The sequence below is a fragment of the Petromyzon marinus genome, chromosome 22 (genome assembly GCF_048934315.1).
Source record: "Petromyzon marinus isolate PM22_M1 ecotype Great Lakes invasive population chromosome 22, UKy_Petmar_22M1.pri1.0, whole genome shotgun sequence".
In the NCBI taxonomy this organism is placed as follows: domain Eukaryota; kingdom Metazoa; phylum Chordata; class Hyperoartia; order Petromyzontiformes; family Petromyzontidae; genus Petromyzon; species Petromyzon marinus.
In genome coordinates, this window is record NC_133688.1 from 14,211,018 (window position 1) to 14,231,338 (window position 20,321).

Consider the following 20,321-nt stretch of genomic DNA (forward strand, 5'->3'; position numbering starts at 1 on the left):
TGAAGCATTCTGTATATTTGATCATAATTGTATTTATTTGTACTGCATATTGTTACGTTGTATCATAACATGTTTGTAAATAACTACATATATTCTCTATGTTATGAACCTTAAACTAATGTGTAGCATGCTCTAATTGCTTTGAGCATGTTGCATATTTTGTGTTAATATTAACTCGGCAGTCTCAGTATTATTACAGCAATTCCATGAACACGTTTGAATACATTACGGTACAAAGCAGCAAATGGATCATTATCATGCTTAAGTGTTCATTTGTTGGGAGTGTCCCTGTATACAGTGGGGGAAAAAGGTATTTGATCCCCTGCTGATTTTGTACGTTTGCCCACTGACAAAGAAATGATCATTCTATAATTTTAATGATAGGTTTATTTGAACAGTGAGAGACAGAATAACAACAAAAAAATCCAGAAAAACGCATGTCAAAAATGTTATAAATTGATTTGCATTTTAATAAGGGAAATAAGTATTTGACCCCTCTGCAAAACATGACTTAGTACTTGGTGGCAAAACCCTTGTTGGCAATCACAGAGGTCAGACGTTTCTTGTAGTTGGCCACCAGGTTTGCACACATCTCAGGAGGGATTTTGTCCCACTCTTGCAGATCTTCTCCAAGTCATTAAGGTTTCGAGGCTGACGTTTGGCAACTCGAACCTTCAGCTACCTCCACAGATTTTCTATGGGATTAAGGTCTGGAGACTGGCTAGGCCACTCAAGGACGTTGATGTGCTTCGGTCTTGAGCCACTCCTTTGTTGCCTTGGCCGTGTGTTTTGGGTCATTGTCATGCTGGAATACCCATCCACGACCCATTTTTAATGCCCTGGCTGAGAGAAGGAGGTTCTTACCCAAGATTTGACGGTACATGGCCCCGTCCATCGTCCCTTTGATGTAGTGAAGTTGTCCTGTCCCCTTAGCAGAAAAACACCCCCAAAGCATAATATTTCCACCTCTATGTTTGACGGTGGGGATGGTGTTCTTGGGGTCATAGGCAGCATTCCTCCTCCAAACACGGCGAGTTGAGTTGATGCCAAAGACCTGCATTTTGGTCTCATCTGACCACAACACTTTCACCCAGTTGTCCTCAGTCCTTCACGGCGTAGTGTGTTACCAATTGTTTTCTTGGTGGCTATGGTCCCAGCTGCCTCACATGGGTTGACAGCAGCAGCACGGCTTGTGGACACGTGACACATTAGTGCCATCTTCATATTCCAAACTATCCACCATGGCCAAGACCAAAGAGCTCTCCAAGGATTTCAGGGACAAGATTGTAGACCTACACAAGGCTGGAATGGGCTACACGACCATTGCCAAGCAGCTTGGTAAGAAGGTGACAACAGTGGGTGCGATTATTCGCAAATGTAAGAAACACAAAAGAACTGTCACTCTCCTTCGGCGTGTGGCTCCATGCAAGATCTCACCTCGTGGAGTTGCAATGATCATGAGAACGGTGAGGAATCAGCCCAGAACTACACGGGAGGATCCTGTGGCTATGGTCCCAGCTGCCTGGGACCATAGCCACAGGATCCTCCCGTGTAGTTCTGGGCTGATTCCTCACCGTTCTCATGAGCATTGCAACTCCATGAGATCTTGCATGGAGCCACACGCCGAAGGAGAGTGACAGTTCTTTTGTGTTTCTTACATTTGCGAATAATCGCACCCACTGTTGTCACCTTCTTACCAAGCTGCTTGGCAATGGTCGTGTAGCCCATTCCAGCCTTGTGTAGGTCTACAATCTTGTCCCTGAAATCCTTGGAGAGCTCTTTGGTCTTGGCCATGGTGGATAGTTTGGAATATGATTGATTGATTGCTTCTGTGGACAGGTGTCTTTTATACAGGTAACAAGCTGAGATTAGGAGCACTCCCTTTAAGAGTGTGCTCCTAATCTCAGCTTGTTACCTGTTAAAAAGACACCTGGGAGCCAGATATCAATTTATAACATTTTTGACATGCGTTTTTCTGGATTTTCTTGTTGTTATTCTGTCTCTCACTGTTCAAATAAACCTACCATTAAAATTATAGACTGATCATTTCCTTGTCAGTGGGCAAACGTACAAAATTAGCAGGGGATCAAATACTTTTTTTCCCTCACTGTATTCAGGCAAACCCCCTAGCCAAAAGTTACAGTTTGTTCTAAATCACATGGGTTGACAGCAGCAGCACGGCTTGTGGACACGTGACACATCATTGCACGCAGTAATTCGGAATATTCCAGCAACTGAACTCAAGGGGTGGTGGACAAGCAAATTCAAGGCCAGAAAGTGCTTGCGTGAAATCAAACCCTCGAGCGCATGTTTTGGGGGTTGGGCTGGGAATCTACACTTGAACCCGATATGATGGGTCACGTGACTTCCCGTGTTAGATGTTCAAACACCAAGTAGACACCGATTACAAGGCGTCAAGTCTGCAACATCATAAGAGCCCTATTAGTGCCATCTTCATCTTGATACTGACAACAGCGTCACGGTTGACGTGTTACTTCCGTTTGCCGGAAATGGTGGGGACATTTTAGATACATCATGGGACCTCCTTTGCCAGTACCAAAATGTGAGAATAGGTTCTCCCCTTTTTTTTTCTGGCAACAAAACAGCTGTGTTAAGATGTTAAAACACCAAACTGAAACCTTTTACAAGGAATCATTTCTGCATTGTGGTTAATGCAGACAGTTTTCCTTGTAAAGGGTTTCAGTTTGCTGTTTTAACACATTTACACCTGTTTTGCTGCCAGAGAAAAGGGGAAAACCCTATTATCATTTTAGATGCATATATATTCTAATTGAACTGCACGATGCGACAAACCATAAATAAGTGCAGCGATTTTCAAAGTTGGTGTTTTGGGTTTTTCACACAAAGAGAAGTATTATTGGAGTTCTACAGTGTCCACTTTAGAGCCAACGGGATGGTAATGCCACGAATACATCGATTTTTAATTGTGCGCATGAAACCTCTGACCTTGTGGATGCTGTGGGTGAGTACGTTGACCAATAGGAGGGCAGCTTAGTAAGTATTTAATGGGCAATCGATTGGCCACGGTTTCGTGGTCGCAATTCAAATCGCGCATCAATCCTTGATTGTTTTGCCATGTGGTTGATGTGTAGTGGCTTCCAGTGGCTGCAGAAGGGTCACCAGTAAGCAAATTTTATACAACGCAAATTAACTGAAATGTCCCACACAACCCGCACAACTTCATGCATGTATTGTAAGCATACGACTCGATGATGTATCACCGATGTATGTCCACCCCGTCGCGATACTTTGCTCATCGATACGAGGTCATCGGTGCGACCGTGGTACAACGTGGCTTGGGCTATTAAGCACGCACAGCTTCACAGCAGGAGGAGGAAAACACGATAATGCCCCTTAACAAAGTGAAAAGGCATTTCAAAGGGTGCTTCAAAATACGTTGAAATTGTTGTTGCTACATTGTGAAACAAATGCAATTAGATTATGGAAACATTTAGGACAGCATGGATGCTTGCCTCTGTATGTATGCAGCCTTATGTATTTGAATGCATTTACTAAATAAAATTACGTTAGGTTAAAATGTGGTTAAATTAGACGGTAGAGTATTGCTGTTTTAAAGTTAGATAATATTTTTTTTGGGTTGGATGTGTCATTTAAAAACAAAGCCAAATGTGAATTTTTATTGTAATGTGAAAACTCTGCATTGAAGCTGAGTGTGTTTACAGCATCCGAAGGTAATGAAATTACAATGCAGAACTCCAGTGCTGTAAATTAAATTTTACACCGTCTTGGGCAATTATAGAGCAATTAAGTAAGAATCTATTTGTCAGTACAGGCTGGTAGACACATGTTACTCCGGCAAGAAATCACATGGGGGTTTTCTGACAAACCTCATTATGTTTCAAGCTGGTGGCATGAATTGAAATGTGCACATTTAACCACACACCCGCTTCCATCTCACAGAGTGTACTCCATTTTCACAAACACAATTCGGTTGAATTATTGTCATCTAAAATCCCACCATGCTACAAGAAAGAGCGGGACTAATTGCCTTTGAGTTGCGGCAATGGTATTTTCGATACTTGTTTGTGCCAAGCAGCAATAGGTTAAAAGAAAACGCGATTCGTCGGTAATTTTTTGCACATTTAAAATGTTTCTTAAAATAGTATTACCAGCGTTCACGTATAGTTAGTTTGTGTATCGTTTGCCACGGGAGTAGAAACGGCAACATTTTTATTTCCCCGTGGTGATCAATAACGTGCCGCGTGGTTTGAACTTCTAACCCACTGCCAGCAACGGGAACGGCCGACCACAGATCCATCTTATAGCGTTGCCAACAGCGAATCTTTTCTCCACAGCATGACGTTAGGTTTTCTTAAATGTTTTCCCACCATTGGCATTCAAGCGCAGACTTGTTGCTGAACGTTGAGCAAGTATGCAGCCCATATCCTCTTAGCATGATTGATAGGGGTTTTTTTTGGTGGTTGGATCGTGTAGGGTATAATGCACTTCGGCTATGCACCCTCAACCACTCGACTCAGCCAAACAATATAAGTTGTCACCCAGACACAAGTGGCAATTGATTTATTTTGTATTTTTCAGCGACCCGGTACAAAATTTTACGAAACATTTCTCGACTCTTTACTGGAGATTTCGTCCAGCATTATCAGGTGGTAGCAAGAGCCCAGACCTGAAACACGAGGTATGAAATAAAACATTGTTGTAGCGTAGTTCATGCTACAGGGGAGGGTGGGTAACAGCTGTAAGGAAAGCCATCACTGGTGATTAATCACATGACCTGCTGAGCCCACGCTGACCACACTGAGCATATGGTGGCATCTAGAGAGTCAATATACATTGAGTAGAACATGCAAACATGCGTGCAGCAGAGGTCTGCTTAATTAAGATACTACCTGATCAGCAGGGCGGGAGAAAACAACAAGAGTGTCAGGGATATTTAACGACCCCGACACAAGAAAAAACGAAAGCAACAGAGCGAACGCAATGGCTAACAATTTGTAACAACAAGCATTCTGGTCATGATGAAATTAGATGCGGTGCATGTTTTGTCTGTTTGTGCATTTAGTACATTTCGCAATATTCAAACTGGTGGTCATCTGGATCTTTATGTACGGTATATATATGGGTACATATATGAACATGTATATAAGATCGATGACTTGATTTGCACACTGCACTTTGAAATGAGCGACCTAAGTTTGATTGCCTGCCATAGCTAGCACGATTTGAAATGGTATCTGAACCAGTCTTAGACACTCCCTTTCACCAACCTGCACTGACCAGTGTGGTGAAGTATGGTCAAATGACCTCCATAATCGACGTTGTGTGGATAAGGCTGCCATACAGTAATGGATTTGCAATGGGCTGTAAATTCTTACGTTTTATTTTTAAGGTAACATTAATTTTGGGTGGAACCTTATTGATGTTGAGAGGCCTGCGTGCAATCTATAACGGGGGGGGGGGGGGGGGAAGACATGCATTGTTATTTTGCGGTGCCAAGTCCTGCTGTGAAAGCATTGCAAGTTTGTTTTTAATTTCCCCTTGAAGTATTTGCCAGTAAAACGTATACCGTATATCGAGGCTTTAAAGCTCTTAGCATTTACAAATGTAAACGCTGCTCAGTGCTCTCGTGCTGGCTTTCATCCGAGCGCGTCACACGGACGATGCAGTTGAATTTTTTTTCCTGGAGACAGGTGAACAAGCTCATGATTAAGCAAATGCCACGCTACATTTGTGAAGGATACGAAATGAGCCACCGTTTCTAGATCGTAGGCCCGCGTACGTAGCGAACACCAGGCGATGGTGGCTCTGCTGCACGTGGCTGCCTGTAATGCAGCACTGTGGATGGCAGCGAGGGCATGGGCACGTCATTTGTGTGGTAATCCACCAACCCTTGCATGGTGGATCACCGCGCAAGTGACGCGTGAACTCCCTTCCCATGGCGAAGTGGTGCCCATGCCCTTGCTCGCCAGGATAATGCGGTAGAGCAAGCGGACTAATCGCCATCTGTTTTCACCTCCTAGAGGGTTTCTGCAGGTGCTCCGGTTTCCTGGCACTTGTCTAAGAAAGACTCATCGTTGATTGGCTCATGATATCTTCAAAGAAAACAAAAGCAGAATGCAGCAGGACCCTCCTGGGAGAAAAAAAAAGTTCAATAACTCAGCGCGGCTCTTCTGGGTAATTAAGTAAACTATTTGGGGTGGAACAACACATCGATTCATGAATTACCATCGATTTTAAGCTCACGAATACATGCATCACATCACACGAGTAAGAATTTGGTGTTTTAATTCACGAGAATTCCGGCGGCCAATGGCCGCCTTATTTTAGCGCCTACAGAGGGCTTCTCAGCGCTTTGTGCCTTGCCCGTCGCCCCCACTGATGACCTCTTCTTCACCCCCCCCCCCCCATGTATACAGATACTACTGACCGTATTGTGTGTATGGCGTGTAAACTATTTGACTGTCCTGGCATGCCAGTGTGCTGTCAGTGCGTTATTTTTTTATGATTATAAGCCTACAAAATAAATTTATTTTTTATTTGGTGGGGTGGGGGGGAGTAAAACAATGTTTGGGGGGGGAGGGGCGACAATTGTTGTAAACCTGTTGGATCAACTTTTTACCCCTACATCTGGGGGAAGAGGGGGGGGGCGTCCACTTTCTATAACTCTCTCTTAATTTAGTTGTCTATGATTTGTTCACATGGCCTCTGCAGCTAACAGTCATTGCAAGAAGGGGGTGAGGGCAGGAGGAGTGGGAGGAAGGGTGGGATCATTATACCCTAATGCTCTCACGTATGCATGCATTATTTTTTTAGGTCTCCGGGTACATTTTTTGTCATGCAAGGCATGCAAAAAAACCGAGACGTTTATAAATGCTAGCCGTGTAGGCTGATCATAAAATAAATACGTGCATCGCTCCCAATACCAGCTGCATCGATGCACAATTAATTCGAGCTTGCGCTTGTGTGTGCCCAGCATCGTATTTTCAAGGTCAATGGACAATAATGGGAGAATGTCTGGGGCTTGTTTCAATATGCATTATTCCTCGTCATATTTCAGGTCTTACTCGCCTGCGTATAGCTTAGTTTCGCGCACGCTTTGCTAAACATAAGTTATTCATTGCCTCTGTGCCGCTCGCTTCATAAGCCAGGAAAATTGTGATGCGTATCCACATTTCCCCGCAACCTATTCGACTGCCCTGGCACACGCCAGTGTGCCGTCATTGCGTTATTTTTAATGATGCGAAATGCTAAAGCGCAAACGTCGTTTATTTGCCATAACTCCGGGCAGGCTCGTGATCGTAATTTGGATAGGAAAATGGCACAGCTGTCGGCATCCATCGGCTGGGCTTTGTGCTGCAAAGCCGCTCTCTGCGTGCGCCTCACAATCGGCACAGAGACCAATGGGCGAGGCCCCAACGTTAGCTCATCGTATATTAGCACAATTGAAGTGTGGGATGCACATGTGCATGATTATCACTCCAGCCTGCGAATGCCAAAAAAACCGATGTTGTGACGGGTGAAGGATATGCACGGAACGGACGTGTATAGGAGTGGTTCAACATCGTGGGCTGAATCGGAATGAATAATGAATGCAAAATTGCAAATAGCAAATTGAAATTGGATGTTTTTTTTTCTGCCCACTTTTGTTAGTAGGTATTTATTTATATAATTGAAAAATGGTTCATAATTTGTAGTCTCATTTTGCGTACAATTTTGTGTCGGTATACTCGGCAGTCACGTGTGGTTTTGTTTGCTTATCGGTACAATTGAAACAACGTTATATGCGCGACTGTTGCCGCTTCTTAAATGACCATTCATGAAAAGCTTGTTTTTTTGTTTGTTTTCACAGCCTGAAAATTTAGATCTGAAAAACCATGTACAAAGGGTCCCATCTCAAGTACAGACGAATAAACAACGCATATGTAGGTAACCGCCATTACAGGTGAGCTTCTTGTAACATGGTAACGGTTCACTGGGTCTAGCTCAACCAGTAAACCGCACACACACACGAGCCCAAAACGTTCCGCTGCTCGTTACTCGAGTGGGATTACGCATGGCGGTCATTGCCAGGGACTGTGAAACACCTGGCAGGACCCTCCAGAAAATGAGTCACGAGTGAGGCTTTCCTGGGTAAACAAACATCACCATGTGATTCCGGACATACAGTACCCTGGTGTCTACTAACTAACTTGCCTCTGTGGTAGTAGTTACATTGGAGAAACCAAACGCCATGTCTCGGACCACATTCGTGAACACAAAGCAGACCTTAAACACGGTAGGACCAACACCTCGGCCGTGGCAGATCATTGTTATCATTCAGTAGGCTCACATGACATTGACTTCTCCCAGACAGAGGTTCTTTGTAAGCCATCTGGCTACCATGAGAGATTCGTTCATGAGGCTATCCACATATACAAGCACAGAGACAATTTCAACCGAGAAGATGGATTCTGGCTTAGCAATCATTGGAAGGATTTGATAAACCATTTCAGGTCTTAATTGATTGTTCACGCTTACGGTGGCTTTCAGACAGCATACATTAATTTTTCGTCTCCCCGCTCCTCTTTTCAGAACATAGATGGACTAGTCCTTCTAAATAAACTGCCAAATCGCTGCGTGTGGCGCAAACTTTTTTTAAATAAATAAATACAAACACCGTTTAAAAATAAATAAATGCAAACCGCCACTTCCTTCAAATGTTTCCTGCCGTTGGTTTTTTCACACGTGATGATGACCGTTTGTGTCATGGTCGAAACATCGTGAGAATTTTTATTGTTTTATATATATTTTATTATTTTATTGTTTCCCTTCAACGTGACTTAACCGAAAGAGCTAAGAATATGAATATAAACATCACCATCATCATCATAATCATCGCGATCCATGGGCAGATAGCTCGTAAGTGTCCACTGCACATTTTGTCATTTGTTTCCACTTTCCTCTGTCTTGTGCCAATATGATCAAGTGTGTGCCACATCTTTCTGGCACGCATCTCTTACGTTGTCGTCAAGCCATTCTCTGTTACGTCTTCCTCTCTTGCCGGTTCCTTAAAATGTTTTCGAACAACAACAAACTTTTTTTTTTCTTCCGTTTGTTGTCCATTCTAGATATGTGTCCAAGTAAGTGCCATTTTTATCCTCATCACCACCTGCATCATCACCAGGTCGTCTTCTTGGACGTGCCACCTTTTTCTCACTTCTACGTTGGTCACTCTTTGGATCCAGCTTGAGCGTAATGACAGTAATAATAATAATAATGCATAAATTTTTTTTGTTTTTAAATGCGTGCGCTTCCAGTGTCGTAGCGGCGATGCTAAGCGGCACGCGCGATGTCATGACAATAATGACGCACAGCCCTTTGTGAACCCCATTGCTGGCTGAAGGAAGTTGTTTGATCGCAGGTCACCGCACGTGCGCGTGCGTCAGTGTTCGTCGGTGTCACAAGTGCCATTCAGATACATCGCCCCCACTCACTGCTAATGATATTGGCTGTGGCGGGGGAATCCAACTCGTGTCGCCAGGTTGAACGGGTAACGCACAAGCGCTCCCCGCCCGCCCGCCCGCCCGCCCCCGCGATGTATTTCCCCTGTGGGGTGAAAGCGAGAGCCGTGGGTCGAGGATCGCGTGGCGAGCGGCACGCTGGCCGCCGTCGATTGGCTCCGATGATCCGCGGCGTTCGAATTCACGGCTCGCTCGCCTTCACCTGGTGTCCGCGCAGAAGCCTGCACCCTGACGGCGTCGTTTTTCACTCGGCTCCTTTCGTGGAACTTGCTTTTATCGCTCCCGCGCTAATTCACGGCGCTTGTAGTGACGCGTGCAACGTCGGAGGCGTAAGCATGAGTGTGGCAACGAGCCGATGTGCAATGTCTTACAGCCCATTGCCCCAAGACTTAATTGCTACTCGGTAGCCGAGAGAAATAAAAGGTAAACGTGAGCATTTTTGTTTGGCTAACGAATGTTATTTTCTCTCAGCTTGGCACGTTAACAGGGATGTGTAAAACATTTTTTTTTTACCATTGGCGTGGTTTTGTTTCTGCACACCAGCAGGCTTTGTAATGCCGCAGGTTTAATGCCCTTGCCGAGGTTGATGAAAAGAAATCCGCACGCACGGTTTCCGTGACGAAAAACATTACCTACGAGTAGAGGCTCACTGTCGCATACATGTTTTGAATGTCATTGCACCTCAATAAGTCTATTCCCATCAGATGTTTATAAGATCGCAGACAGGTCGCCTACTCTGAGCCTATATGACCTGTTATTGGATCATGTAATGTTATTCTCACTCGTATACATAGATCCCCCGTGTAGCCTTGACAGACTGTTGGGGCAAGTGCTGTTAGCGAGCACCTATGAAGGCCGGAACGGTACACGAGGGGGTGGGTGGCCAGCACCACGCCCGACCGCCTTTGTCTCCCCAGTGGCGATGTTTACACACCGTACCAGGTACACATTTGAGGTTGCGTCGACTTAGGGGAGGTCCAGAACCGGTTCAGGTAATCGTCACTGGTGTTGGCCGTGAGCGGAAATCGAACTCGGGCCGCCGGGTTCATAGCGCAGCATAGCGCTAACCGCTACACTACCGGTCCCCACCCATATACGCCCACACACACACAGACTATATCATGAGGTTCATAGGCACGTTGGTGGAGCAGTGGTACAGTGGATAGAGCACTGCATTCTGAACCTGTACGCCTGATTTAAATTGCCAGGGATCGATGGCGAGTGATATCTAAAGCACCGTACCAGCGTGGTGAAGTACGGTCAAACAATGCCTATGATCAGCAGAGTGCAGGGAGCAACCTTCATTTAGCAGTGGATCGACAAACGGCTATATACAATTGGTTAAACCATTCGAAATTTGATATTTGTACTTTGTGTCGTCACTTGGTGCTCTGAACGCTAAAGGTGTCCTGTTTGTCCTTTTGAATCTTACGTTATTTAAAAAAAAACGTGTCAGTCATGAAAAACTTTGCAAGATGAAAGAGCTTCGCTAGAGATGCAGCCGTCACTCTTGAGCCATTTGTCAATTTGCTCATGTGTTTGATTATGACTGAAACTACGCTTGTTTACCCAAGAGAGCGTCACTGAGGCTCAAATCTCCTTTTCAGGAGGGGCATGGCAAATGTTCCCCAGTAGGGGGCGATGTTGCTGCGTGTAATCCCAATTGAGTAAATTTCAGGCACATTTTCATCGGGATGTTTGGACAATACCGGTTACATCGTGTGATATGTTTTTTTTATGTATGTAAGTTGAACTTATTTCGCACCGTACGTAGCCAACCGTGCTCATCGGAGGTACGAAGGTGAAGGATAATAAACTAAATGGGGAGAAAACCCAGAAGAACCCATGCGGATCATCATTAGACCTCCTTTGCCAGTACCAAAATATAATAATAGGGGTTTTCCCTTTTTTTCTGGCAACAAAACTGAAACCTTTTTACAAGAATTCATGTCTGCATTCTAAAGAAAGCCGTCCCTTGGTGTGGACCAATCCGTTTCAAGGACAACGCATATATTATCATAGTATGTTTTTTTTCTTTGCATTTTGACTGCAGGTATGAATCCTTGTAACAAAAAAAGGTTTCAGTTTTGTTGCCAGAAAAAAGGGGGAAAACCCTATCATTAACCCATGCGGACTTGGAGTAGAACGTACAAACTGTGCACAGAACGGCGTCCCGAGTTGGGCATCGCACCCATGGTGTTTTTGCCAAGAGGCACGAGTTTTTACGACCGTGCCATCCTGCCGCGCCGACGACTCGAGTGAAACTGCAGGCATCCTCGATGCATTTTGCCGCAACCATTGTGCGGCGAGAAAGGCGCACCCAGGACCCGCTGTCAATGGCTGCTAATTCGTACACGCGATTCCTCGCACAGTGTTCAAAATTCGGAATGGTGAGTGCCCCGCTGAAAGGACTGTGTAACAATAACATTGAATGGATTATTTCAAATCCAATTGAGCCCGACTGGCAGACTTGCCTGGCAAGCGACTGTAAAATTGGCCACGGAAAATAAATAAAAATAAAAATCACAAAATCGCTCGTATGCAGCGGCAATGTGGATGGCGACGTTGGTTTCTTTTTACGGGCAGCCACACGCTCCCCAGTTTTATTTTCAAGGATCTCACAAAGTCATTTTGAACAACTTTTGGATAGAGGAGGGATAAAATACAATCAATATGTTTTCTTGGCCTCCGCAATACACAGTGCCGGCCAGAGTATTGCAGATGTTGATTTTGTTTTTACTCCCTCGTATTTTGTGAAGTAAAACACGATGTTATTAATGCCCGTGGGTTGTTGAACACTCGAAAGTTCCTGCCTGTAGAGGAAATCTTTGCGAGTACAAAATAACTCGTATTACGGGAGTCCTTCTACCCACTTCAGCAGTTGTTCCTTGCTGTGGTTGTTCCACCTGATGACGGACGCTTGTGTTGTGCCCGAAACGTCGTGATTTAATTTATTTTATTTTATACCCACGTGACTTTACCGAAAGAACCAAAGAGTATGTAAAAAAATTACTTGTGCATCTTTATAGCTCGTGTGTTTGTTGTTGTAACTGTTGTTTTTCAAATGCCATTATTTAGTTTGCGATTGTATTATTATGTTTCTTATATTTACCTACGGCAGTTATTGACAATGAATAGAGACCAAGATCACAAAATAGAGCCGACCAAACGGGGCAGGGCTTTTGGGAAATGAATTTTCAGAATGAACAGCGGTTAATATGCCAAAGTGCCCGGTTTTAGTTTTGAATCGTCACTTATGGACACTGACAACAAAGCAAATGGACAGACGGGCTGAAATGTGTGCATGGAAGGGGATGCAAGCTTGCAATTACATAACGGGGACGGCAGACGCGTGAATCAGGAGACCCATTGCAAATTTGAGACGCCATTTTTGACCCTTAAATAAAAAAAACATTGCTGGTCTTGGGGAACGGCACATTGCTAGAAAGGGGATGGTGACCGATGGATGAGACGGGAGATGATAGGGCAGCCAAAGGAAAGAAAAAGATTGACCGAGAGTTGACCTCCGCTCAGATGGAGTGATGAGAACAGTTTCCACGGAGGAGTGAGATGGATCGTGACATTCGCGGGACTGTTAGGAATGGCGACGGGCACCTGGATGCCTTTGTCCAGCAGTTGGATAGGCCGTGGCTATTGATGGTGATAAATGACATATGTTAAAACTATCTAGTAACACGGACTACACATATAAGGGGAAATATATTTGAATAAAATAATGTCAGTAGTTTCATTGATCATGTAGACAAGCAAATGCGTGCATAATGTATTATTATTATTTTGTACGGAGTCCTAATACACAATTAAATGGAGGCACATTCCAAATGGATAATGTCTTCGAATGCACGTCATTTTCATACACAGTTAATGTTGAAATAAAGTAATGATGACGAAGATCGAAGCACATGAATGGTTCAGGTGCCAGCAGCACAGACCAAGCCTTGCTGCGTCATGGCCCCGTGAATGCCATCGCTGCCGATGGCATTGCGAAGTCAAATATTGCATTCACTTGCAGAGAGTTGTACCTGTAAATATCCGCCCTGAGGCCAATGCAGTCTTTTGATTTGGCGAGCTTTTTTTTCTTTCAGTGAGGTTGCCTGAAATGGAATTGTGTAAAGTGTTGTGCATTTTTGATGCGAAGCCCTGTGTGTGTGTGTTTTTTTTATGTAAATGTAATTACAGGCCAGCGATATCAGACTTTTCGCCCTGAGACGGCGGGCTAGAGATTTGATCCAGACGTCTTGTCTCCTTGCACGCCTCGAGGATGATGAAGCTACGCCTCCCGGTCCTGTTCCTCTCGCTGCTGCTCAGCGTCTTCTTGCTGCTGAGCGTCGAGTACAAGTACAGCTGGACGGGCTCTCTCGTTCGCGTCCTCGACGTGCTCGGCAACTCGTCCATCTTCAGGCCAAAGCCGGGGTCTGCTTCCGATAAGATAAACCACGTGACGCTGTGCGGGCAACGGGGAGCGCTGCAGAACACGTCGATCATGCGCGTGCGCGACACCAAGATATTCCTGGTGTCGGCGTACCACGACCAGCGCGAGGCCGGTCAGAGCACACGCATTATCGGCATCGCCAACCGATATGAGCCGGACGTGCTCTCCTGCCACTTCTGCTGCCGAGGGCACTCGGAGATTCTCACGGTCACCGCCAGCACCTACATCCACTCGGACCACTTTGACTTCCCGTACGGCACGGCCGACTTCCTGTGCATGGAGCCGCTGGACTGCGAGCCGGGACACGTGTCCGTCCAGCGCATGCGCACAATACCGGACGAGGAAGAGGCCGAGTGGGTCTTCATGCCCGTGCGAAATCGGCTCTACATGCCCCCCATCTTCACACAGGAGTTCAGCGTCTGCATCTCCACGCTCTTCGGGAACTACAGTAACGTCCTGCAGTTCGTGCAGGCGATCGAAATGTACCGCATCTTGGGTGCGGGCCGCGTGACGGTGTACAACACAAGCTGCAGCTCAGAGCTGAACAAAGTGCTCCTCTACTACATCAAGACCGGCCTCGTCGAGGTCGTTCAGTGGCCCATCACGGACTACGTGCAGGTGTCCAAAGGGTGGCACTACCCCGAGCACCCGGGCGAGCTGCACTACTATGGCCAGATAGCGGCGCTCAACGACTGCGTGTATCGGCACATGTACAGCACGCGCTACCTGGTCCTCACGGACATCGACGAAGTGATCATCCCTTTGAAGCACACAAACTGGAAGGACCTCATCCAGTACTTGAACGACAAGTACGGCGCCGACATTTACATGTTCGAAAACCACGTGTTTCCCTACACGGTATCGGAAGAGTTTGGGTCGAAGTTCCAGGCGTGGAACGCCATCCCCGGCGTCAACATCATGCGCCACATTAGACGGGAGCCGAACCAGCCGGAGGTCTTCAACCCGACCAAGATGATCCTGAACCCGCGCGCGGTGCTGCAGACGTCGGTGCACAGTACGCTCAACGCGCTGGGCATCTCGGAGACGGTGCCCGGAGACACCGCGATCATGCACCACTACCGATCGCCCGAGCGGCCCGACCTGCCGCTCGACTCGCTGGTCGTGGACCTCACGCTGTGGAGATACAATGCCACTCTGATCAGAAACGTCAACAAGGTCCTCAACAGGGTCTTCTGGAATGAGTAGGCACAACGGGTGGTGGCGGCGGCGGTGGCGGCGTTGATTGTCGTCTTGCGTTTTTTTTTGCGGTCTTGCAATTTAAGTTAAACACTGGTGTTTGTGGGTTTTCAGTTTGCGAATGTGGTCAATGTACGGGACATATTTAATTGCTAATCTTATGATTGTGTTTACAGTTAAAATTTATTATCTTCATTTTTTTTCTGCATTTTAATCCACCAGGGCACAATAGGGTTTGTGCATCTTATGGAAGATAGGGAAGTTAACAGTGGTTGTAGATTTATTTGAAACCAATCCAAATTATTTCCATTGCTTTTGGGAGTACGACTCGACATGTATTCAGGTTAAAACATTTAAAATGTGGCACAAATTGATTTAAATAAATGTTCAGTGTGTATGTGCTACCAGTCTCTAATGAGCGTATTGTTTTCATGACTCGTGTCCACGGAGGATAGTCAAATCCCAAAGGATGGTGTCAGGATTTTAAAAGTAAATTCTGTGGTAATAAAAAAATGTAAATACGATTTTAAACTTTGAAATTGAGGGATCATTTGAATGACAGGTGTGTTTTGGGCCAAATGAGCTAGTAAAGACTCACATTAAACATTACAATAGATCCAGTAGGAATATATATTTATACATCCAAATGTATATAGTTGTATATTTGAATATGTAACAACACCAGCTGTTGATACATCCAGCTCATTTTAAATTATAAAGCCGTGTTAATGTATTCCTATACAATGCATGGAGTTGACATTTCTGAATTGTTGCATTAGTTAGTTTCACAATGGATTATTCAGCAGAAATCATCATTGTCACGTATTATCAATCTTGCAAAGCAGTTTTAAACATATACAGCAAATTGCTATTACTATAATTAATATATTAATGTCGGAGAAGTTTTTTTTTGCTCTCAATCTGATTAAGGCCGTGTGTCACCATCACAGTTTTATCACTACTGAAACACATTTCATTATATTCTTGGTTCTTTCGGTAAAGTCACGTAGAAGGGAAACAATAAAATGATAAAAATATAAAACAATAAAATTCTCACGACGTTTCGACTGCAACACAAGCAATCATCATCAGGTGTGAAAACCACAGCAAGAAAATTTGAAAAAAGTGGCGGTTATTTTCAAAATTTCACACCTGATAATGAATGCTTGTGTTGCAGTCGAAACGTCGTGATAATTATATTTTTATTATTTTATTGTTTCCCTTCTATGTCACTTTACCGAAAGAACCAAGAATATGAATCCCTGCAGTCACAAAAGCTTTAAATCACATTTCATTTCTTTCAATCACACACTCATTACTGGTCAGTGACATGCCTTGTTTTTGAAAGCGATTGTGAGATACCCTATATGTACCTTTTTTATATCGAGTTTACATCTGACTGTCTGTTTGTAAACATCTGTTTCAATTTACATGCCTCTAAAATGAGTTTCTGATTTACATAAACACATTTATATTTTTTGTTAATGATCATATGTCTTCTTTAGTCCAATGACAAACAGGTCATTTGTATTTTCTCCACAACACATACCGATAGTCAATAAATGAATACATTGATACATTAATTCATAATTGTTTCTCATATCATCTGAAATGAAAAAATGGTACCTAGCATTTTAAACAATTCTGCACAAAATGAAATTTTGGTGCATTAACCTGCAGTTTCAATTTTGAAGGGAGCGGTGTGCATTTTAGAGCTCCAGGTCATGTACAACATTGAAGGTTTGTACCCATGAACATTCATCTCAAGTTGCTGAGCACAGTGGTAATGAGATGTGCGTTTAATGGCGAACTGAGCATATTCTTGAACAGACAGTGAATTGTCTTTTCACAGGTTTTCATTTTTTCCTTCCACTTTGCGTGTCAGTCGCTTTGGCTGTTGGCACACAATGCCTCTTTATTTGCTTAAAATGAAAATAAATCATTCACTCTTTGATGTGATTTTTTCTATATATGATTAATTTGTCACATTTCACAATTTTCAATGCGGAAGTTTGATGGGATATCATGTAATCTGGCTCTGATGGCTTGGGATTGAGATAAAGGAATCGAGTTGTATTATTTTCCTTGCACATTGAGGTGATGGCATTGTATGTAAGATAACGCTCTTGACATATTTTTGTTTGTTCAAGTTGCCCAAAACTGCTGATGACAAGTATTGTGTTTGCTGCAAGAGCACGTACACATATTATGTCTTACTTTAAAACGAAGAAGCTCGGATTGTAATTGTTTTATGTTATGGTTATTTAAATTGACAATGTTGCCATAATATATTGCTAGTTAGCTGAATACGCACCTGCGATATGGTTTTAACTTGGTTATATTAAGGTCATTGGCAAGATTAAAAAACAATACAAATAGTTACTTATTAGCTATAATGGTGTGAATTGCATATTTTCCATGAATTAGAAGTTTTACATTTGTTACTCACTTTTGCATGAATTCCCCCATTTTACTGAGAATATGGCAGCTGTAACAATTATATGCCATTCAATAATCTATCTAATAAATGCCACGTGGTACGTTTGGGTGTTAAATAATTTTTTAAAAATCCACATTTATATATACAAAAACAGAGCCTATTGAAGATTTTTTTTACATAAAAGCAGCAGATAAAGTTTACGAACCATGCCTTTTTTTATCCACAAATAACTGGAACTCATAAGAACTGGACATTAAAGGCCTTTTTCAAAATGCACATCATACAAAAAAGTGGGATCGGTTATGCTCTTAATTGATGAGGCTGCAATTACGATCACCAGTGATAGTCTCAACCATTTTTGAGCAATCGCTGTGTTCCATGCACGGTTGTTGATTACAGGTATCCCTCGATTTCCGAACGTTCAGTTTACGAAATTTCTGCGTGAACGAAATTGACAACGAAAAATTACGGTCACTGTTCGGTAAAAAAAAAAAATCGCATTTACGTGTTCATGAAATGTCACACGGCACGCACCAAGAGATCAAACACGACCCACCCGGGCAGGTTGTGTCATCCACCCGCGATGGCATCGCTATCCCTGCAGTGTGGTGGTGGTCGTGGTCGAGTGACTTGGTACATTTTGCAACAGCAGTGGTAATTATCATTCAATCTTTTTTTACGTCCATCTACGCCATGATGAGTTCGAAAAAGGATATCGTCTACAGCTGTCAAAGGTGTTAAGCTTGGTCGCATAAGCTCAAAGACAATGACCCAAATATGGAACGCAGCATGAATTGTTCTCGCACGGCAGAGAGTGGCCCTGCGTTTGTTATAAGGAGCTGCACCAAACAAAGAGGAGGAAATCCAACTGGACGTCTCTCGATGTTTTCCTTAAAACTCGTGCACCAGCCCCCCCCCCCAACGAAGATTCAGCCCAACGATCGCCAACCCTCAACGCCACAAAGAACCTCAACTCCAAACCGAACGCAACAATAAAACGCCTCCGCATTGCCTTCCCAGTCATTCCAACATGCTGATCTCTTGGTGAATTCCCTGAATTATTGTTATTTTTTTTTTAAATAAATTATGATTCAATCGTTTTCATATTAATGTTACTTATTATTATTCTTTTAGTGCTGTGAAAAGTGATATCGGTTGATTTGAGGCTTTCGTGACTGCAGGAATCCATGCTCTTTGGTTCTTTCGGTAAAGTCACGTGGTAGGTAGAAAAATAATGAAATAAAACATAAAAAAATCATTACTCACGACGTTTCCATCGCAACACAAGCGGTCGTCACCTACGTCACTTTACCGAAAAAACCCAAAGAGTAGTGATATAGGTGTGTTTATATATTTTTTAATCTTAGAAATAGAGTTGGAATGACTGGTTTGAAACACATCCCAAATTGTTTAGTTTTAAGTTCATGGGAAAAGCCATTTCGATTTACGAAATTTCGTTCAACACGTGTTTATTTGAAGTACGCATCCCTTTCGTAAATCGAGGTGTACCTGTATCGCATTGTCAGTCGGTGAGGCCAAAATGTTGCGGTGTTGGCAACACCGTGATCGACTCGTGGCTGTCAGCACTCTTAACCTGGCATTGTCTTCAAAATCCAAGTATAAAGTCGTTTTTTAAAATGCTTCGGGATAAAATTTGAAACGTGTTTCTTTAAAAAGTGAAAAAAAGGCTTAAAACGCTAATGAAAAACACACACTAACTGTCCTCGCATTGTCTTGTAACCAAAATATATGATTGATGCAAAATGAAAAGATGATTGATCATGGCTTGTATATTATATATTTTTTACAGTACCCTGAAATTGCCAATTCAACATCTCCATTAAAAAAGGGTGTAATATAAGAATAAGAAAACATGTTCTTAAATGTATAGATTTGTCACGAAGTCTCTTTGCACACATTTTAATGACAAGTATTGTACTAATCGAGTGTCATGTAAAATTGCAGTAAATTATATCGGTGTTGTCAAACGAATATTTCTTCATGAAGGTACGCTTTGTACTGTGTTCTAGAAAATAGTGACATTTTATGTAAAAAGTGCAGAACAAAATGGTGTAAAATAAATGTGATCACATGAATTATTGGCAAAGTTGAACTATTTTACCTATATTATGGGTTTCAAACTGATGGCTTACGTCTAAGTACGTGTTTTTCTACACATCTGTCTGACATTTGTTACATTTAACAGTTGCTCAAGGCAGTGGATGGAGCACGATGCAGTGAAATACGATTTTTAAAATGTTTACGTTCCAGCAATTTCAACATTAGGTCATAAGACGAAGAATTATTTCGAATCTCAGAACATTACAATCACTTCATATTAAAGACTGACCCGCAGAAGCATATATCACGGAGCTACCTATGAGATTCCTTCAGGTGACCTCTGGTCCATTAGCAGTAGAGGGCAGCACTTTCTACCCGCTCAAGAACTATATTTTCTTCAGAATTTAGTGCAGAACCTATTTTGATTTGAAGGGTTTTTTTGCATATTCATGGAGACCTGGTCTCTTGAGGACATTGATGTAGTTACACGATTTAACTCAACGTGATGCCTGTGTTGTAAAATCACTGGTGAAGGTAAATAGCCAGCACTTCCAACAGAGATGCATACACATCTCCCTGCAACAGCCTCCACTTCACTACAGTATTTCTCAGACCTGTGGCTCCGCTCAACTGAATCTATCCCCCACAGCCCGCCCCTCGGTCCCGA

The 20,321-nt window shown here is 43.4% G+C and overlaps 1 protein-coding gene across 11 annotated transcripts in view; it reads left to right on the top strand.

Moving 5' to 3' along the window:
• Positions 1-19,689, top strand: part of LOC116944967 (uncharacterized) — a 133,421-nt gene extending 113,732 nt beyond the window's left edge. For 8 of the 11 annotated variants that reach the window (XM_076068737.1, XM_032958964.2, XM_032958965.2 and 5 more), the window contains 2 exons: positions 7,853-7,945; positions 13,785-19,689. In XM_076068737.1, coding sequence (XP_075924852.1) covers positions 7,878-7,945; positions 13,785-15,162 — 1,446 coding nt within the window. In that variant the 5' untranslated portion in view covers positions 7,853-7,877 and the 3' untranslated portion in view covers positions 15,163-19,689. Of the gene's footprint in view, positions 1-7,852; positions 7,946-13,703 lie in introns of all 11 variants that reach the window. The other 3 variants (XM_032958969.2, XM_076068739.1, XM_032958968.2) reach the window with 2 other exon arrangements.
• Positions 19,690-20,321: the final 632 nt, after the last annotated feature.